Source organism: Scleropages formosus, chromosome 12 (genome assembly GCF_900964775.1).
Source record: "Scleropages formosus chromosome 12, fSclFor1.1, whole genome shotgun sequence".
Classification (NCBI taxonomy): Eukaryota; Metazoa; Chordata; class Actinopteri; order Osteoglossiformes; family Osteoglossidae; genus Scleropages; species Scleropages formosus.
In genome coordinates, this window is record NC_041817.1 from 21595270 (window position 1) to 21610464 (window position 15195).

The 15195-nt window shown below is 47.8% G+C and overlaps 1 protein-coding gene across 4 annotated transcripts; it reads right to left on the bottom strand.

The window, feature by feature from the left end:
* Positions 1-3762: 3762 nt before the first annotated feature.
* arsh (arylsulfatase H) lies at positions 3763-15195 on the bottom strand. Of its 4 annotated transcripts, none has more exons than XM_029257041.1 (11): positions 15174-15195; positions 13648-13705; positions 12910-13050; positions 12680-12801; positions 12437-12559; positions 9462-9885; positions 8484-8620; positions 8003-8125; positions 5850-6012; positions 5407-5528; positions 3763-4796 (listed from the first exon to the last, which is right to left on the bottom strand). In XM_029257041.1, the coding sequence occupies exons 2-11, from the start codon at positions 13674-13676 to the stop codon at positions 4435-4437; spliced, it is 1746 nt and encodes a 581-aa protein (XP_029112874.1). In that variant the 5' UTR covers positions 13677-13705; positions 15174-15195; the 3' UTR covers positions 3763-4434. The 4 variants fall into 4 exon arrangements, with proteins under 4 accessions (XP_029112874.1, XP_029112873.1, XP_029112875.1 ...); XM_029257040.1 differs by lacking the exon at positions 15174-15195 and adding an exon at positions 15071-15159; XM_029257042.1 differs by lacking the exon at positions 15174-15195 and adding an exon at positions 14966-15006.

A 15195-nucleotide genomic window follows, 5' to 3' on the forward strand; every position in this document is an offset into this window, starting at 1 on the left:
GCAGTGGCGCAGTGGCGCAGTGGGTAGGACCATAGTCCTGCTCTCCGGTGGGTCTGGGTTCGAGTCCCGCTTGGGGTGCCTTGCGATGAACTGGCGTCCCGTCCTGGGTGTGTCCCCTCCCACTCCGGGCTTACGCCCTGTGTTGCCGGGTTAGGCTCCGTGACCCCGTATGGGACAAGCAGTTCTGAAAATGTGTGTGTGTGTATGTGAGATACACAAACATTTGCATACAATACAGGAGTAGCGGCTGTGTAACGGCTTATCTGGGGGTGATCATAAAGTTACGGTGTGTGAACATTTACACCTTATGTGAACTTAAGAGATGATGGGCGAAGTGAGCCTGGAAAAGGTGAGTTTTCAGACCCTTTTTAAATGTGAAGAGTTTCAACAGTTCTGAGTGAAAGGGGGTCGTTCCACCGCTACGGAGCCAGAACCGAGAACCTCCGAGCTTCGTGGACCCCCCCCCCCACCCTCAGTCCCTCCCGTTGGACCCCGGTCCTGCTACAGAGGTTGCTGTTGTTCTCTGTGACACATCCCATCTTAAAGCCCTCACCTCCCGGGCTTCTTTTCGCGGAATCAAATTTACAGCGTTTTGGGTGGGTCGAGAAACAGTCGCGTTTTCATTAAATTCAGATTTGCTTACCTTTGAAACCATTATGAGCAGACTTTAATGGTTTAATGGGGGATGTTATATATTCAGTACTTCTGGCCCTGGGATTATTTCCCAGCTAACTAAGAAACGCTTTATTGTTCTCCGTCACAAACGCAGGCCTTGATGTTTCGGCCAAAGCGGCGAGTCAACTGGCAAGATTAAGAAAAGCCCGCGACGGTTCAGCTTCTAATGTGTGCGATCGCTGCGCTAACTGTGTGTTTTGACAGGGTGCGGCCAATAGCCGTTTCTCAGCGGATCAAAGTTTTCCGTTAATTCCAGTCTGTCTCGGTGGGGCGAAAACAGGATGTTCCTCCTTTTCCCCAACGCCGCAGCGCAACCTGAAACCGCTTTCACACCTGCAGTCTTTAAGCCCCTGCTTTGGGTGGAAAATAAATAAATAAATAAATAATAAAATAAAGAACAACATTGAAAATGTTGATCAAAGTCGGTTTTTATCATCACAGATGCAGCTGTATGTAATAACTTCAAAACCCTGACTGTTTTTAATTACTGCTTTATTATTTCATTTAGCCGACACCTTTTTCCCGAGGCAATTTGCAGTGTTAGTTTTGCATAGTAAGCTAGTTACACTGATTTCCCCCATTTACACTGCTGGGTAATTATCCAGGAATAATTCAGGGTAAAATACCTCGCTCAAGGTACTATTGCACAAGTAGGGATTCAAAACCAGGACCTTTCAACTGCAGTGATTTAATGACTGCGCCACCTGCTGCCTATTATTGACAATAGGTGTGAAATCTGCTCTTATTAATGTTAACACAACCTTTTTTTTTCTTGTTTTAAGGTGTTTAGCGATAATTCAGGGCTCTTCTTTCATTTTCTTGAGATCCAAAGTGTGAAAGTTCATTTGATAAATATTAGGTTGCCTGGTAAGGACCAGTTGCCTTGATTGATTGATTGATTGATTGATTGAGAGAGATAATGGTCCCGCCTTCTGTGGTTTACAGAGCTGGTGTGAGGCTGCTGAACGGATGCTGAGGAGCTCTATGGCGGTTTACCGCTTTCTCTGATTTATGGTCTTTTTTCATCATGTACACCAGCATCCTTCACGCCGTATTTAGCGCACGAGTAGTTAGCTGTCTGTAGACAAGCACACGCTGCCTTTCTGCAGTGTGATCTCAGCTAACGGTGCAGAACGAGGTGACGCTCGCTGCCCGTAGCCTCCCGTAATCGTGTTCGCACAAGCACGTTCAGCTCCTTTATGGAAATTAACAGAAACGGCTGTAATATGTTTTATAATAACCTTTCTTACGGGGAAACAAAACAGTATTTTGTCGCACCGGGAATATCCTGTTGCTCGGCCTCGGCACAAAGCTCACCTTTTACTCTATTGAAACGCCTTTTTAGAAGCTCAGAAACAAACAATTTGTCGGAAATCTGCCAGTTCCGGCTGAAATGCGGAGATTAAACTTTTGCTCTCTCCTCCAACCAACACGTGTAGCAGAATAAAGTGGAGCCCAGTCTCTCTCTCGTGTGTGTGTGTGTGTGTGTGTGTGTGTGTGTGTGTGTGCATAAAGGTGTTCCTTTCGAGATCGGCACTTCTTTGTCCCATTCTGCTCCACTCAGTCCCTTCCAGTTCCCTCCAGTCCCACTTTGTGTGCTAACTGTAAAAGGAAATCTCCCTCATCCTACAGAAACTGGGCGTTAAGAGTAAATTCCACCCCCCTCTCGGACCCTTGCGGACCAGCGCTGGATTTGTGTCTAGAATGAGGGGGTGAGGATGAGGAGAGAGAGGGTCAGAACGTGTCACTTGTGCCACCTGGAACCTCTGCTGTTGCCTCCAGGGCTTCTCTAGTCCGTGGCGGGAATCACAAAAAGGAGCCCATGACCGGGTGGGGTGGGTTCGAGGACGATGCAATTTGCAAGAATTTTACATCACCCTGGACAATTGCCTGGACACTGTGATAAAACTGTCCTCAGCTATGGTACAAAAGATGAAAATTAAATGTTCCAGGTGCTAAAACCAGTTACGGGTCTGGTGGTAGAGCCGTGTGGCAGGTCAGGGTAGGCTGAGGGTGGAGGTGGGGTGGCCGTCCTCTCGCTGTTCCATCTACCCTCCCTCTGCCGGCTGTCTGTCGCACACACCGGCAGGGGCAGCCAGACTGCGGACTGGTACACAAACTCACACAGCGGTCGCCCTGCTTAATCACACTCGGTGTGTTTCCACAGTTTCGCCTCGACGGGATTCGTCCTGCACCGCCTCTCCTGGCTGCTGCAGCAGCAGGCAAACAGGTTGCTCCTTGTGTTCGTTCTGCCCTGAAGGCACATGACCTTTGACCTCTCACTAGGCATATGGCACAACAGGTTTGCAAATCAGCGCAAAGAGCACTGCAGCTTTTAACCAACTATAACCGACGGTCATAATTCTAACCAAAGGAGATATGATTAATAAAAAGGACACTTTGCTACAATTTGCCAGCATCATACATCATTGTTTAACATCTTAAGCGTTAAACTTCAGGTTTCTCTTATAATCCATCCTCATTATTGAGTCCACAAAAGGTAATTTAACCTTCCAGTGGATTTGCCATTACATATAACAGTGTGGACTTCGCATCAGACCTGGGCATTTAAATCCATCACTTTCACTTAAATGTACCATTACCTGCAAGCGCTCTAAAGCGCAGTAGAAAACACCGTTCGAGTGTGCAGGAAAAATACCCAGAAAGACATTAGCCATAATACAATCCCAGCTTGTCCTTGAACAAAAGGTGTGCATCACACACCTAAAACTACAAATGAATACTAAACAGTAAAGGATGAAAAATACATGAGATTTGTGGGGAAATAGTGCCACCTAGTGCCTCGAGACAGAACAGCCTGCAACCGTTTTGATGGGGAAGAAAAGGAGACCTTGTGACATTTATGTTCATTTACATTCATTTATTTAGGAGACACTTTTGTCCAAAGCGCCTTACAACGGATACCATGTAGTGTTATCAGCCCACACACCTCATTCACCGCGGTGACTTACACTGCTAGATACACTACTTACACTGGGTCACTCATCCATACTTCAGTGGAACACACTCTCTGTCACTCACAAACTATGGGTGAAGCTAAACAGCATGTCTTTGGACTGTGGGAGGAAACCAGAGCACGCGAAGGAAACCCACGCAGACACGGGGAGAACATGCAAACTACATGACATACCATGTACACTGCTGCTTGAAACTATGAGAACCCCCCATTTTTGCCATGAAATGGTTATTTAATGAGAATCTGTGCTTCTCATGAGACATAAAAGGTGTGTAATGACCAATTCCATATGTTGCTTTAGAGGAGATCGTGTGTAGTAGAAACGTGCAAGTAGTGTAGGTGCAAAATAAGTGAAGCCCAAGTTGCATTGGTTAAACCAAATAGGTAAATAGAATCAGGGGTGTAAATCATAATCATTTATTTATGGTAAATAGCTGTAGAGGCAGCTGGTAGTGTAGTGGTTGTGCTGGTGTCGTTGGTTACAAAGGCAATAGGTTCAAATCCCACCTTGTACTATAGCACTCTTAAGCAAGATACTTACCCTCTATCACTCCACTAAAATCATCCAGCTGAGTAAATAACTTTGAGGTGCTTTCGAGAAAAATGTCAGCTTCACGCATTGCAGCATTTTATATTTTATAGAAAGAATGACAACCACACGTACAGGGTTCACATACTTTCAGGCAGCACTATATGTAGTAATACAGCATCTGCCAACACATAGGCAAAATTTTATTTTTACTTAACACGCAGATTTGATGTCCTTCTCAACATCCATCCATCTACAAGTTCATACTCTTGGATTCCGAGCAGGAGCAGAAGGGGAACGTCCCGCAGCAGGGTTGCAGCCAGGGCCTCCACAGCATCTTGCTCCAGGACATCTGGCTAGGGACCGGCGTGAGGGTCTTCCTGTGCTCCACCGTGGCCTTGGCGATACGCCGCAACACCTCTGTGTAGCGGGGCTCCGACTGGGGCGTGAGCGGCGTGCTCTCAGACGGGTCCCGTGCCAGGTCGAACAGCAGCGGGGGGTCGTGGTAGGTCACAAAGCTCCCGTGGCACCGGCAGATCTTGATGTCGTGGCAGCCGCCGGCCCCCTCGGGGAAGAAGTTGGGGGTGAAGAGGTGGGCCTTAAAAACAGTGTCGCCTGGAAAGAGTGAGACAAGCGCAAAGCGATGAGCCGCAGAGGTGTTACGAGCTCGCAGTCGGGACCCAAACAGACCTGGCAGCCAGAAACTGGACAGATGGTCCCTTTCAAAAGTCAAACTGAGCAGAAGAGAGTGCCTACCACAATAAAATGTAGTATAACTGCAATAAAAGGTTAACACCTCGGCAAAAAAAAAAAGAGCACTATCTCAAAAGAAGTAACGTGCAGGGTGGCCAGCAGGTGGCGTAGTGGTTACAGTTATCACCTAGCAACTCAGGATTCCAGGTTCAGTTTCCCCCTTGTGCTGTAGTACCCTTGATCAAGATACCACGAACTGAAAGAGTAAAAACTACTCAGCTGTATGGTACAGTGATAAATAGGTAATACTAACGTGGGGTGTGTCGGGGTCTAGAATTACTAAAGAGCCTGCAGTAATGAAGCAATGCAGTGTTCACTTTTTAACAATTACACCGGTAAAGATGGATGGAGGACAGCAGTTCAAGCTGCTTTTCAGTATCGGGGCCACAAGCACAAGGGCAGCGACCCCCCCTACAGTCAGACCGCGTGTAACCTCTGTGGTACCCGGGCCCAGTCCCGCCGTTGACCTCACCGTCCGGGGGGCGCCAGCGCACAGCGTTGAGGTACGTCCCGCAGTAATGGAACATGAACTCGTGCTCCGAGCGCTCGGCTCTGCCCTCCAGCAGGGGCAGCAGGTCGCGGCCGTCCACGAGCCTGAGGGCAGGAGGGGCAAAGGGCCCGTAGAAGGGTTGTGAGAAAAAGAGCACCGCGGGAAAATTGTTACCCAGCATTTGCCCAGTTTCTGTGTGTGTGTGTGTGTGTGTGTGTGTGTGTGTGTGTGTGTGTGTTACCTGCAAGTCTTTCCGCTGCTGAGCTCAACCGTGTTTTCATTGTTACCGTGTTCCACAGCTGGGTTATGGTACCCAGGGGTACCTGGCTGTAGCTGAAGCATCACTGCATCCTCGACACCTGGGACTCTCATCTCCACCGCCTCCTTCCCCAGCTGCCCCCTCCCTGCATGGAACCCCATCTCACCTGTCTGTGGGCAGCTCTCCTCCCGCCAGCCCCACCACGGTGGGGAACACGTCCATGAGGCTGGTGGGCTCGTCAATGACCCTCCCGGCGGGCAGTCGTCCTGTCCAGCGGAAGAGCCCAGGGACACGGATACCCCCTTCCCAACCACCCATGGCTTTCCCTCCTGGGGAGTACGTAGGAGAGTGTCAGCGGCCATCCCCTAGAGGGGCTCTTTGATACCACTCCCCGGCGCAGAAATAATAAAAAATAAATTCGCCCGAAACACTGAAATATCTCAGAGGAGCTGCCAATAAATGACCTGCTTCAACGAGGAAGCCCAAGTACGGAAAACACACATTTATCTGATGCGTTTCTCCAAAGCGGCTTACAGCGTTAATCTTCTTACAACTATTTACCCATTTACACAGCTGGGTAATTTTACTGGAGCAATTTAAGGTAAGTACCTTGCTCAAGGGTACTACAGCCAGAGGTGGGACCAGAGAAACAATAGTTCGTTCCACTGCATACAAGCTTTATAGAGGAATGACAATAAAAACTCACTTGAACCTACACCCTTCGGGTCCAAAGCTGGCAGTTCTAACCACTCGCTACCAGCTGTCCCTATATATACACACCTAAGGGACAGGCTATATACAATACAGCTGTCCAGGTGTATTATATAACGATAATACAGTCTAAATATGGAAACGAAGGACACGTCTATATAAAAATGGACTGTGGGACTCTTGGTAGCGACAGTCTGCTAGACTCAGTATAATACTCAGAAAATGTTATACATTTAAAAAAATTAAAAAAAAAAAAAAAATACCTTCCTATAAATACACAAGAGCAAGGAGTCTTTCACATCACTACGGACCTCAGTGTTGGACAGACGGAGACGTCAGTTCCGTTTGGAAATGTTATGTCCCACGGAGAGGTGAGACTGGACGGGTCCGAGAGCCGACACAGCGACCTCTTTGTGTCCCCCCCTCCCCGGCGCCGGCCCAGCGAGCGAGTCAAACAGAGCCCCCATTATCCAGACCCACCCCAGCGACCTCGCAGCTAACCGATGTGGGGCTCCCCACCCGCCCGGGCCAAACGGGGACTGCGACCAGAAGTTGAGAACATTTACCTATTTATACAGCTGGATGATTTTTTTACTGTATCAGCAGAGTGCAGGTACCTGGATCAAGGCTTTTAAAGCAGGAGGTGGGATTCGAACCTGTAACCTCCACAGCCAAAAGTGAAACTGCTAACCGCTAGGCCACCTGTGGCCTCAAGGTGATTTCTTCCAGGTTTCTGGTTCTGGACTAAGGAGCGAATCCTGTATGAATGACCCGGGTTCGAATGCCACCTCCATCTGAACAAGGTACTCGATGCAGTAAAAAACCCAGCTGAGCAAATGGGTGACTATTTGTACGCAGGTGAACACTGTAAGTCGGTCAGGAGAAAGGCGTCAGCTAAGTAAATAAATATTTTTAAAATGTTTACAAGCGGTTCTGAAAATGTGTGTGTGTTTCTTTATGAAAACAAAACAACAAAATGTTGTGGGCTTATTCGGCATCAGTCAAAAGTTTGAGCACACCTGGGTAACGCCTGCATGGAAGGAACTGCACGGGAGAGTGAAAGTAGAGGAACCCAAGTGTCCTACATCCGTGGGCATGGAATATATATCTATTCCACCAAATTCACACATTATTCCTGTTAATACTAATATAGAATAATATTAACATAAATAAAGTGCAGTATTATAGTTTCCATTCCACACTATTATTTTCCATTTTCATTTCTAAATCTTTTCTTTTGCTTTCTTCTTTCCTGCAGCACCAGAATACTTAGGCTGGCAGCAATTGAAAATAAAACGTCGCTTGAAAGGAGTCAAAGAAAAAAATTCTGTGAATAAAACGCCGTCTCTAATAGACACAATGACAGAGATCCAAAAAACGGAGAAATACGGCATCTTGCGGCAGCAGATGTTACCAAAGAGCAGACAGAGGGGTCCCGCTTAGATGCAACGACCAAACGCTGGGACTAGAAATTAATGTAATAAGGTTGATGGGACGACCGTCGTGAGTCTGGGTTATAACTCGAGGACCCCCCGTGGTCTTTTTCTCTACAGATAATCCAGGGCTCCTGTAAGGGTTAAGAAAGGTGTTTTACTGCTCTTGGTCTACCTCTGTAGATGCCGTTCCAGCCTCCCCTCTCGTTGTCCTCGATGTGACCCCCGTGGTCCGACGTGAAGTACATCAGGGTTTTGTTGGAGAGGCCAAGCTTCTCGACGGCTCCCACCGCTCGGCCTGCGGGGGGGGGGCAGGACAGAGATGCGGCAGGGAGGGCTGAGCGGAAGACCTCTCCGCTGAAGGAAGACACCCAAACGCCAACAAGCCAACACACCTAGAGGGGATCTGCGGGGGGTTTCTCTGAAAACCTTCCACTTAACCTTACAGTCCGGTCCGAACACTAGGACACGTTGGCAGCACATAGATACGTGGTGCCCTGCGCTTCCAGGACAGGTTCTGGAACACTGTGGCCCTCACTTGGAATGAGCTGTTGTTGACGATGAGCGAGCGAGGGCAGTCTGGCTTACACTGCCGCAATGCAGGGAGAAAAGTCTAGAACTTTGGAATCTAGGGGAAGATGGGGGGGGGGGGTTACCGATGATCCAGTCCACTTCCTCCACGTTATCCCCATACAGTCCATGTTTGCTTCTCCCTGCAAAGGTTTTGGACCTGAACAGCGGGGTGTGCACATGTGCCAGCGACAGGAAAAGGAGGAAGGGTTTGTGCTGATGTCTGCATGGAAATAAGAAGATAAAAAGTACATGGAAACGATGACCTCGGACGAACTTCTGTCCGTCTCACACACAAATTTCACCCGATATTTACCGCACCGAACACAAACCTGCTTTTAGACGTGTGTCCGATTTGATTGCCCATCCACGACAGCACGGACATGAATAAACACTGCAGCTCATGATGCGGAGTTACCAACGTCCATCAATTCACTCATCAATAACCAGATTCCCCTCCCCGTCGGTGTGGTCATTTCAATGTATTCAACCGTACATTTACATGTATTTACTGAACTGTTGCTTTTCTCTTACAGCAATTTACCCATATACTCAGCTGGGTCAAATTTATTGCAGCAATTTAGGGCAAATATCCTTGATCAAGGGAACCACAGCAGGCAGTAGGATTTAAACCTACAACCAATGGTATCGCACGTGATTTTTTTTTGGACACAAGTTAGAAATAGAATTCCTTGCAACTAGATTTACTCATTTTGCTAACACTTAACAGCTGGGGAACTTATACTGGAGCAACTTGGGGTAAATACCTTACGCAACAGTACTACAGCTGGAACCTGCAACCTGTGGGTCCAGAGGTAACAGCACTAACCACTACACTACCAGCATCCTGCATTTTCAAAAAATTGTTCTTGTTATGTATTGAGAACATGAGTGAAAAGGACATTGGATATTTAAATCGGTTATTTTTAAAACAACGTATTCACTCTGCCAGAAAGTGGCACTAGAAAATATAAAGAGCCGAAGACACTTTTTAAAGATACTATTACGATGCACTGGACCGTCATGTGTGGACGAACACGAGCGACTAATTATTAGCACCGCACCTTTCCAGAAACCCCTCTGCCTCGTCCACGAGCCTTCCGGTCAAGGCGTCCGAGTCGAGCGGCTGCTCGACCACGTCCCCGTTCCGCATGACGATGCAGTTCCAGGTCTGCAGCCGCTGGAAGGGCATGTACCAGACGGAGAGCGCCAGGAGGCACAGGAGCGCCGGCGCCGCCACCAGCCTCGGACTCACGGCCAGGAGGCCGGCGATCCGCGCGGCGGTCAGCGTAACTGCCGCCAGCCCCAGGAGCACAGTCACGTCCCGCAGCGCCTCCTGCACGTCGGCCAACACATCCGTGCCCTCCCCCGGCAGGCAGTTCTTGAAGTAGGTGAAGGGCAGACCGTAGAAGTAGTCGAAACCGTGGTTGTTGGGGAGGTGGCAGTGATCGGTCCTGTGCTCGCAGTTCACCCCCAGGTGCCACTTCCCTGCAGAGGGCGGCGGCGACGGCGAGCAGCAGTGAGCTCCACAGCAAACATCGTGAAACAGAATCCTGTACCGATGTGCAGACCCGAGCAATTGTGCAGCCCTTTGTGCAACCCAGCGTGTAGATTCTGGACACTTATAAACATTTGCAATTTCCAAATACATAACATATACATACAGTATATATATTATATATATATATAGTACACACATGCTGTACACATATATAAATGTGTGCGTGTGTGTGTGTGCATACTCAGAGCTCCTTGAAAGTATGTGAACCCCTTGTGAACCCCATAGTTTTACCATGAAATGGTTATTTAATGAGAATCAGTATTTCTCATATGACATAATAGATGTGTAATGACCAGTTCCATATGCTGCTTTAGGGGAAATAAACCAAGTAGGTAAGTATAATCAGGGGTGTAAATCGTAATCATGTATTCATTTTATATGTTTTTTTAATATTTTACACAAAAGTAACAACCATCCTTACAGGGTTGACATACTTTGAAACAGTACTGTATTTATATATCTATTTAATACTAACACCAACACACACACTGGCTGAAACTGCTTGTCCCAAGCAGGGATGCAGTGAACGGGAGCCTAACCTGGCGGCACAGGGCTGGAGGAGACATACCTTGGACAGGACACCAGTCCATTGCAAGGCACCCCAAGCAGGGCTTGAACCCCAGACCCACCAGAGAGTGGGACCCAGCCAAACCCGCTGCGCTACCGTGCCCCCCCCTTAATGCTAACAATTTATCTCAAAGTAGACATGCACACATTTGCAAGTATAACCTGCTTGACCGTACCTCACGGTCAATGATTCGGTCAATGGGATGATTGCAATGATCATCCCACCTAGACACCTGGGCAGTTTTTACACATTTACTCATATGCAGCTGACACTTCGCTCCAAAGCGGCTTACAGTGTTTATTTATTTCCAATTATTTACACAGCTGGATAATTCTACTGGATCAATTCTGGATTAGTACCTCAAGCAATTTTATTACCAGCGGAGGTGAGAATCAAACTCATCACCTTCGGGTCCAAAGGCAGCAGCTGTAGCCGCTACGCTACCAGATATCAAACCTCTTTGTGGTATCAGTTTAAAGTAAACACCTGGACCTATAGCCAGCGGTGGAATTTGAACCTGCAGCTTTCCAGCTCAGAGACAGCAGCTCCAACCACTACACCACAAACTGCCGCATGTTCAGTTATCCACTGCCTTTGCCCAAATCTACATACAAAGGTAGATTCTCAATTTTATAATGATTAACCCATTTATACAACAGGGTAATTTTAACAGTACCACTTGACGAACAATACCCTGATCAAAGGTTCTGCAGGGGTGGGGCTTGAACCTCAGACCTTTAGGGTACCAGCTAAAAGTCCAAACCACCGAGCCTCCTGCAGCCAAACTGCCTCTTCTATAATCACGCAACAAACTGGCAAAATTCTTGCAGCAGATTTCCTCCAATTCCAACTGGGTTAACAGGTGGAAATGGATGGCGCGGATGCCTCCCTGGAGTCCCACAAATCCTCTGCTGAATTACGGTCTGCTGACGCTGTGAGCTGTTAATTATTGGCATCTTTGCCCTCTTTTTTCAAATTATTTTTTGCAACACTGGGTCACAGCACCATAACATAATGTAACAACTGCTTGTGCCGAGCAAGGTTGTGGTGAGCTGGAGCCGATCCCGGAAGCACGGCGAGGCAGGGAAGGGCAGGCACCCTGGATGGGACGCCAGTCCATCGCAAGGCACCCTAAGCAGGACTCGAACCCCAGACACAAAGCAGGCACTGGGCACCACACCCCCCGTAGAATAATACTATTAAAAAAAATACAATGTTCAGTAGTATTTATCACCATTATCCACTCATACAGATTATTATACAGATCAAGTATTACATTTTTTGAACAGAAAAAATATCGTCCATTGGACCATCTGTGGTTGGGGGCGCGGTGGCGCAGTGAGTTGGGCCGGGTCCTGCTCTCCGGTGGGTCTGGGGTTCAAGTCCCACTTAGGGTGCCTTGCAACGGCCTGGCATCCCATCCCGGGTGTGTCCCCTCCCCCTCCAGCCTTACGCCCTGTGTTACCGGGTTAGGCTCCGGCTCCCCGCAACCTTGTATGGAACAAGCGGTTCAGACAATGTGTGGACCATCTGTGTACGATAATCGCATATAGGTAGCTGTGGACAATGGGTATTTTTGCCCTCTTTTAAACACTGCTGTTCTCCAGCATCACCCCCCCCCCCCCAAGAGATTTAAAATGCTGGGTCAAGAGAATGGGTGTGGTGCTCTTGATGGTACTCAGCCATACTTTAATTCTGCCCCCTACTGTAAAGAGGTGGAAGCGCAGCTCCTTCCGCTACTCTCTCACGTCCCCAGTTGGCTGCATGTTTTCAAGGCCACTCGTCTGGCAGCATTAAAAAGTCCTGCACTTCCTGTGACTCCTAATCAATTTGATGATATACGTGGGTGTGAGTACAGCGCGGTGACTGCTGCTCATCAACCAAGGGGATAACGACCGTAGGGAACATACCCACGATGCCGGTGGTGTAGCCCTCCTTCTGCAGGAGCTTGGCGAAGGTGGTCTCGTTGGGAGGAAGGCCCCCAGATCCCGCCAGAAACAGGATGACCTGTGCTCTTCCAGGGCTGGCCATCCCTGGGAAAGAAGAACAGGTGCTGTTTTAAAAAAAAAAACAGCCCCCCACTTTTCATTCAGACCCCAGATAAAACGTATCATTCATAACACAAAAAAGAAAGCCGTAGCCATGTGGTGCACCTGAGCGCAGGGCATAACGCCCTGTCATGAAGGCCGTCCTGCTGGGGGTGCACAGGGGAGCGGCGGCGATGTGTTGGGTGAGCTTCACCCCCTCCTGGGCCAGCCGGTCAATGTTGGGGGTCCTTCGACCAGAACAAGAGAGACGGCAGTTAGGAGCGAGGACAATTCCGTGTGGTTCTCCAAGGAAAATGCCAAAGAGGAAAGGTCACATGAGCGGAACAGTCCGGTACCTTATTGTGTCGTTCCCATAGCAACCGACATCCCCAATGCCCAGATCATCGACCATCATAAGGACAAAGTTGGGCTTGTCATGTTCACCCGTCACCTCCTTTCCGACCACAACCGACAGGAGGGTTAGCCACACGCAGAACCTGCAACCACAAACAGGCTGGGCACCTTCAGAGGCCATGCGGATGTCCCCAGATAAACATCATAATTGCTGTAGAAAGTGAACATGGTGTGGAGAAACACAGAAAGCTTTCTGCATGTCTCTCACTTCACTTATCGATGTGGTATGACTGATCATTTTACACTCTGTCAGGATAGCTCATATGAACATGTTCCCTAAGCAGGAAATACCACATTCCTCCAGACTGAGGCTGTTGAGTCAACTGTTTCAGAAGAGCACAAATTATTCATTTACCTTAATCCACTTAGACAACACGTTCCTTCGAAGCAACGTTAAGGCATATACAATCATCTACCCATTTATACAGCTGGGTAATTTTACTGAAGCAATTTAGAGCAAGTACCTTCTTCAAGGGCAAGAACCTACAACCTTCAACCTTCAGATCCAAAGGGAGTAGCTCTAACCACTACACTACCAGCTTTTCCAAAAACAAGATTAGGTTTAAGGGACATCTACTGTGTGTCATCAACTGTCTGAACATGTATCTTGAAAATACACTTTGCAATCGGTTCTGGCAGAAATATATCAGGGAAATAAGTGCAAAAAAACTGGATCCTACTTGCGACTCTTCAGGACTCCCATGACCATGGGGTGCACATCTGGACCTCTTCTTGTACCTGGAAATATTACCAGTCTTTATTAATTGGACAGCTCTCGCCCAAGGAGAATTACAATGTAACTGCAAGTGATCAGTTGCAGTGATTTACCCATTTACTCAACAGGGTATTCTGTAACAGACCAGGGTAAAAATCTTGGTCGAGGGTACTGGGAGAAGTTCAGGTGACAAGGGGACCCCTTACCACTACACCACTTCACTTGCTGTCCTGCAGCCTCACAGTTATGTTTTAATTCAACATTATATTTTAAGAGGTATAGAAAACTCATGTAACTGAGTGAGCTTTTGATGTGCAGACATTACCGTACGCGAATCGGATCAATTAAGACAGTTAAACAGAACAGAAGTGCTGTGGAAATGGATTTGAAATTAGCAAACCACACCGCTGACGCCTCGTGGTGGCATAAACCATAAGTCACATATGATTATGCTTCCATACAAAATACTGACTGAGTAAATCATCAACAACAGTTCAGTACCACGCGGAAGAACATTCCCTGCGCGCGCGCGCGCGCACACACACACACACACACACACACACACACCCGATCATGTCATGATCACTTCCCGTATCTGCACGATCACCCGGCGCACCTTCTGCGCGAGTGTAATAGGACAGACACGCTACGACACGCCGCGCACGGGTCCCCGCGCGCCGCCCTGCTTACCTGCCCACGCGGACAGAGGTGTCTGTTGTCTGTGAGCGCTGCGACTTTCTTTCAACGAGGCACTGCTCACTACCGTAAACAGCCGCAGAGACGCGCACACGCTTTACGCTGAATACTCTTTAAAGTGACAGCGTCGATGCTGTGGCCTAGCGAGAATTTAAACGCAGTTCTCAAAGGGATTTTTTTTTTTTTCTAGAGCTGATTCGATGCTGTTTTATGTTAAGTCGGGAAACCCGTGTGATGAGACTTTTAAGAATTAAAGGGTGGGTGTACTACCGGTACTACGGACTCTTTCATTATGGCTCTTACCTCTAAAACACCGAATTTCTTAATTTTTTAAAGCTGAGAAAGCGATCTGAAACTGGCAAATCGTTGGTTCGACTCTCATTCCTGCTGTAGTACTCAAAAAATTAAAAGTAAATGTTTAAACATGAAGATGATTATTGTTACTGCTGCTGCTGAGTGTTTTGCGTCGCGGTTGTTGTTGCAATGCAAGCAAATGGTCGCAATATGTAACAACAACAAACAATCGTTATTATGGCAGAGATAACAGACAACATGACAACAACCCAAGAGTTGTGCACAACACACACAAGGTCAAACCAAGACTGAAGAAGTTGTTTAACGAAGAGGAGAACAGGCTGTTCCATGATTCAAATTCCAACACAGCAGTGTCACGTGTTGCAGGTTTACTTCACCTGATTTGGAAAATGTGGTTGTTGTAGAAGCAACACAACCTGTGTTTATTCTGGTAGATGTCAAAGGAACACCAAAACAGGAGTGTAGGATCACCTAATTCACCTTTCCACAGTGTCTATTCGTC

Coding starts and splice junctions, on each gene's coding strand:
- arsh (XM_029257041.1), bottom strand. CDS start 13,676: ATGGTCATGGGAGTCCTGAAGAGTCGCAA. Junction 13,051..13,647: donor GGAGTCCTGAAGAGTCGCAA/GTAGGATCCAGT, acceptor TTGTGGTTGCAG/GTTCTGCGTGTGGCTAACCC. Junction 8,621..9,461: donor GCAGAGGGGTTTCTGGAAAG/GTGCGGTGCTAA, acceptor ATTTCCATGCAG/ACATCAGCACAAACCCTTCC.